Source organism: Chrysochloris asiatica, unplaced genomic scaffold, assembly GCF_000296735.1.
Source record: "Chrysochloris asiatica unplaced genomic scaffold, ChrAsi1.0 scaffold00207, whole genome shotgun sequence".
In the NCBI taxonomy this organism is placed as follows: Eukaryota; Metazoa; Chordata; class Mammalia; order Afrosoricida; family Chrysochloridae; genus Chrysochloris; species Chrysochloris asiatica.
The window spans coordinates 3,204,165-3,210,260 of record NW_006408725.1 but is presented as its reverse complement, the minus strand read 5'-3'; the positions used below and the strand labels follow the sequence as shown (position 1 = coordinate 3,210,260).

Genomic DNA, 6,096 nt, shown 5'->3' with positions numbered 1-6,096 from the left:
GGATCAATCCCTGGAGGAGGACATCATACTTGGTGTAAAGTGGAGCGTCAGTGAAAAAGAGGAAGACCACCCCCATTGAGATGACTTTACATAGTAGCAGCAACAATGGGCTCAAACACAACTGTGAGAACAAAAAGGACAAGGAAGCGTTTCCTTCTGTTGTGCACAGGGTCTTTATGAGTCAGAACTGGTGTGGCGCTGTGGGTTAATGCACCAGACAGCAAAGCCATTTGAACTGCAAGGTTGGCGGTTCAAGCTCACCAGCTGCTCCTCGGAAACCCTATACAGGGTCGCTATGGGTCAGAATCTACTCGACAGCACTTAATAACAACAACAACAATTATAAGGTCCAGTCCTTCTCTGTACTCCCCATATTTTAGTATAATTAAGAGTTACACTATGATAATTATTTCCAAAGCTGAGCTGGTCATTCCCATGTTAACCTACCTGAATTTATGAGTTCTCTCCTCAGATAAAACTATATGAGCCTTGCCTTGCATTAAATCTTTCATTCTCACACCAATTCTGTGAAGTTGGTGCAATTTTCATAAGGAGTCCTGGTGGCACTGCGGGTTAGGCATTGGGCTGCCAACAAGGTTGTGTTTCCTTCTGTTGTGCACAGGGTCTTTATGAGTCAGAACTGGTGTGGCACTGTGGGTTAATGTGCCAGACAGCAAAGCCATTTCAGAAGAAAGATGAGGCTGTTTATTCCTATAAAGATTTACAGTCTTGGAAACCAAATACAGGGTCACTATTAATTAGAATTGACTTGATGGCAGTGAGTCTTTTATAAAAAAACAGAAGCTGGAAGGATTGAATAGCCTTGTTTATGTGTACAAGATTGTCAAGTAGCAGAGCTAAGATTAAAATCCAGGTATCAGGTCCTTGCAGCACTATCTGACACTATTTCTTTCTCATTGAAGTGTTTCAGTGTATGCCTTTGGAGGCTCCAGAGCTTGGCACCATAACCTGTACTCACCCTTTGGGAAACTTCAGCTTCAGCTCGCAGTGTATCTTCAGTTGCTCTGAGGGAACCGACCTAATTGGGATTGAAGAAACCACTTGTGGACCACTTGGAAACTGGTCATCTGTAGAACCGTTCTGTCAAGGTAAGTATTCAGAATAGAGGCTCTCTCAGGGAAGTTCTGGGTTTTATTGTTTGAGAAAATATACTAGAATCTTGCCAAGAATTCTATATTCTCTTCTAGAGTATAACTTAACCTAAATTAGATTATACACTCAAACTTCCCAAAAGGGTTATTGTTACTAAAATTAAAAAAGAAAACCTTAAGCAAAAAATATCAACCAAATACCCTCTGAAGCTAATTTGCAGTGTACATCAATACAAGTTACAACAATACTCTGGTTTTGTTTTACTTTTCTTTTTTCGTGATGGTTTACATAATCCATCTGCTGAACTTGTCTAATTTTGGCTTTCTTCTCTCAATAACACCTAGTTTATGTGGTGTCCTAGTTAGCACAACCAATTTCCTCCTCAGGGGACAGAGGTCTTTTTTTTTTTATTCTTTTACTTGATTCTTGAAGTAGTTTTTCACTTTAACTCCTCCACCAACTCTCTGGAGAATAACAACCACTCTGAAAAACAAAACTGCAATCCTCTATCTTTTTAAAGAAAAATTTCATGTGAAGTGTGTAGGTTTGATTTTGCCTTCTTAAGAAAGATGATTTCTGTATCTGAGAACTTGGTTATACTTTCTACACTTCAGCTCCCAGCTCGCCAGTTTAAATAGCTTATTAATTCTCAAAAGAACGATCAAAATCTATGATCTAATTCATAGAACTAATTCAACCTGCTAAATTGTATAGAAGTTGAGTGACTTATTTTAGGAAGTTGAGGTGTTTTGCAAGCTTACATTGGTAGATTTTAGAACATGTGAAAAGTTGCAAATTCTTTACATTTACTAAGAATACTCCATAAGAGCTCTCCAGCAGAGGCTGAGTGGCATGGCGCTTTCTTAGAGAACCACCACAGATGGATAGCAGCCTGATGCAGACCCCTCAACTCCTCAGACTTTAGTGCTCTCTTGACTTCATCTCTCCTCACTACCCTCCATCATTCTAAAGAAAATTAACTGGGAACCTTTATCAGAAGAAATTACTAGAAGGATCATGTGAATGGTTCCATAGCTGAGTTAGGCATTTTTGGCTAAAAATCTTTGGTTAAAGTTGGATCTCTACCCAGAAATACTGATTTTGATTTTTTTCTTTGCAAAAATCTCTAATTGCAGTGATTCAATGTGAGCCATTAACAGCACCTGATTTGGGGACCATCGCCTGTAGTCACACCCTGGCAGACTTCAGTTTTGCCTCCATGTGTGCCTTCAGCTGCTTAGAGGGAACAGAATTAATTGGGGAGAAGAATACTATTTGTGGAGCATCTGGAAACTGGTCCAACCCTAGTCCAATATGTCGAAGTGAGTAAGTTTGGTCAGAGATACCGCAGACTTTAACTTGGAAGTTATGGATAAGCTGATGGTCTGGAAAAATCTGTTAAACTTCTAACTTGCTTAAAAAGTATATGACTTTAAAATAAATTTATACTCCTTAACCCACTATACAAGGAGCTCTGGTAGCGTAGTGGTTACGAATTGGGCTGCGAACCTTAAGGTCAGCGGTTCGAAACTACCAGCCGCTCCGCGGGAGAAAGATGAGGCTTTCTACTCCCGTAAAGATTTACACCCTTGGAAACCCTGTACAGGGTCGCTATGGGTCGGAACCCTTAACAACAACAACAACAACAACCCACTATACAATTCTTGAGTATTCTTATTTCTTCTTCAGTGACAGCCATTTCTTTTTGTTTGGCCATTTCTCAACTCTAATGTACATCTTAACTTTTAAAAACTAAACACACTGTCTCTACCGTTTCATTTCTTGTTTAGTCTTCTGTCCCACTTTCATTTGAATTCACTGCTAACCCATTGAAATGCCTCTACAAACATCACTAATGACCACCTAAATCCCCAACCAAATAGTGGGTATTCCTTCATTATCACAAAGCTAATGCTTTCCAACGCCACATTTGCAAGAGAAGGAGTATGCCTTCCTCATTTAAAAATACTCTCTACCTGTCACAATGTGGGAGAGGGGTGGTGGTAACAGATGCAAAGTAAATACATACTAAAGGGGCATGTAAATATTGAAATGGCAAATGATTCATTACATATATAGTGGTGGTGGTGGTGTGCTGTGGAGTCGGTTCTGACTCATAGTGACCCTGCATAGTGTTTTCAAGCCTGTAAATCTTCATGGGAGCAGAAAGCCTCCTTTTTCTCCCCTACAATGGCTGGTAGATTCAAACTGCTTTACTTTGTGGTTTGCAGCCCAACTCATATCCCTCTACATTACCAGAATCCTTCATTACATATATATTTACCACAATAAAAAATTGTTATTTTTAAGTGCCATCGAGTCAGTTCTGATTCATAGCTACCCTATATTGTGTTTCCAAGGAGCAGCTGGTGGGATTGAAATACCGACCTTGAGGTTAGCAGTCCAATGCTTATCCTATAGTGTCATACCAGAACTAGCAGATGAAAAAATAACTAAGTCCTCCCTTGAAACCAGTCTTTAAATGCCAAGATATATAGAGACTATGAGAGAAGCTGATCTCCCTGTGGTCCAGGGCCAGAGAGTAGAATGTGGGAGCAGAGGGGAGGCATCAGGATTGTTAGGAGAGTATTCTATATGGGGTTCATCAGGATGTTTCCTTTTAAATCTGGCTAGCACTGTAAAATAAGCACTGGAATACTCACCACAAGTTTGTCAGCTCAAACCCACCAGTGCTCCTTGGAAACCCTGTAACAGGGTTGCTGAGATGAAATTGACTCGATAACACTTAACAACATCTATTTGGAGTCCTGGTGGTCATCTGTCAAAGGTATAAAATGGGCTATTATGGAGTCCTGGTGTGATGCTGTAGGATAATGCACAGGACCACAAGATCAGTTTGAACTGCAAGGTCAGTGGTTTAAACTCACCAGCTGTTCCTTGGAAACCCTATACAAGGTTGAGTTGGAATGGAGTTGACAGTACTTAGCAACAATGAAGAGAAAAGTACACTACCTTATGATAGCACTAAAGAAATGGTGTGTGTGACTTTGTGCTATGTGTCTTTGTCACTGATTTCTCTTTCAGAAGTGGACAGGAGTTTCTCAATGATCAAGGAGGGCGATTACAACCCCCTCTTTATTCCTGTGGCAGTCATGGTTACTGCATTCTCTGGATTGGCATTTATCATCTGGCTGGCAAGGAGGTTAAAAAAAGGTATGTGAGTTTAACTTCATCTGAAAAGAATGTAGCTTTAAGGTGAAAAAAAAAAGAAAAAGAAACCCACAGGAAATTAAGTATGATAGATTTATCTGAAGCAGGATGCCAAGCTTCATGTTCTGTTGACATCAGTCCCAAGAGACATGTGCAGCAGCCCCATACATTCCTTTATTACAACAAGCTCGCGGAAATAATTGCTTTTCATTCTGTGAACAATTTAAACGTAAGAACTTCATTCTTCTTGGATCAACTACCAACACTCATGGAAGCAGCAGTCAGGAAATCAAATGACATATTGCATTAGGCATATCTGCTGCACAAGACCTTTTTAAAGTGTTGAAGAGCAAAGATGTCAGCTTGAGGACTAAGGTGTGCCTAACCCAAGCCATGGTATTTTCAGTAACCTCATATGCATGTGAAAGGTGGACAGTGAATAAGGAAGACAGTAGAAGAATTGATGCTTTTCAGTTATGGTGTTTGAGGAGAATATTGAAAGTGCCATGGGCTGCCAAAAGAACCAACAGATCTGTGTTGGAAGAAGTGTAGCCAGAGTGCTCCTGGGAGGCCAAGATGGCCAAACTTCATCTCTATACTTCAGACATATTGTCAGAAGGGACCATTTGCTGGGGAAGGATACCATGTTTGGTAAGGTGGAGGGTCAGAAAAAAAAAGGAAGATCCCCAGCGAGATGGATTGGCAAAGTGGCAGCATCAGTGGGCTCAAGTGTGGCAACAGTAGTGAGGTTGGCCCAGGACCAGGCAGTGTTTCGTTCTGCTGTGCATAAGGTCGCTATGAGTCGGTACCAACTGGATGGCACCTAACAACAACAACAACAACAACAACAACAACAACAACTGGTGTCATGCTATAGGATAAGCAGTAGGCTGCTCACCATAAGGTCAGTGGTTCAAACACAACAGCTACTCCTCAGAAACTCTTTGTGGGGTTACTGTGAGTCAGAACTGACTTTTAGCACTTAACAGCTACAACTATGTTCAAAGCACCTTGCTAAACTGACAATTGCAATAAATCAGGTATTCTTAGCTCTTCATTGATTCTGAAAAAAAAGGGGGGAGGAATTTGGAAATTCATTAATTCTGAAAAATAAACTAAAATAACCTCTATCCTTCAAGAGCCTGCCACGCCTTTGATTATAAAGCTATAATCCCACTAGTAAGTGAATCTAAGGTCCGCTATGGTTTTCAAGGAACTAGTCACCAATACTTAACCTCTTCAAGAGTCACTTATCTGCCTGGGTTCTGACATTGGGATTTTCATTAGTGCTGAAAGAAATGCTTATGTGTTTTCACTAATGCCTATTCACCAAGGCCGTGAACTCTAACCACATGTTCATGCTTTGTCCTCCAACTTGGACTAAAGAAGAAAGGGAAGAAGCAGGGCTACCTCGAGGAGCTAGTAGCATCTGCTGCTCAAATAGTAGATGTTCATCACAAGAGAAGAGCAACAAGAAAAAAAAGTAGGGGGGAGGGGGGATAGAAGAGCAACAGTAAAGCTTCCCTTGCCGCTCTCATGAGTGTGTCACAGTCTTGAAGTGGGGTCACCTTGCCTTTTGGGAGGACCCACAGTCTCTGACAGGAGCTGGGTGTGTATTGTCACGTTTGGCAGCACACACTCAGCGGAAGCATTCAAGGTGAATAAATCCATGTATGTTGTTTTTGTTGTTAGGTGCCATCAAGAGTCAGTACCAACTCATAGCGACCCTATGTACAACAGAACGAAACACTGCCTGGTCATGGGCCAACCTCACAATTGTTGCCACTTTTGAGCCCACTGATGCTGCCACTT

The 6,096-nt window shown here is 41.1% G+C and overlaps 1 protein-coding gene across 1 annotated transcript in view; it reads left to right on the top strand.

Moving 5' to 3' along the window:
* Nucleotides 1-4,317, top strand: part of SELL (selectin L) — a 20,248-nt gene extending 15,931 nt beyond the window's left edge. The window contains exons 5-7 of the mRNA XM_006872632.1: nucleotides 924-1,109; nucleotides 2,250-2,435; nucleotides 4,159-4,317. Of these exons, the coding sequence (XP_006872694.1) occupies nucleotides 924-1,109; nucleotides 2,250-2,435; nucleotides 4,159-4,295 (509 nt within the window). The 3' untranslated portion in view covers nucleotides 4,296-4,317. The remainder of the gene's footprint in view (nucleotides 1-923; nucleotides 1,110-2,249; nucleotides 2,436-4,158) is intronic.
* Nucleotides 4,318-6,096: the final 1,779 nt, after the last annotated feature.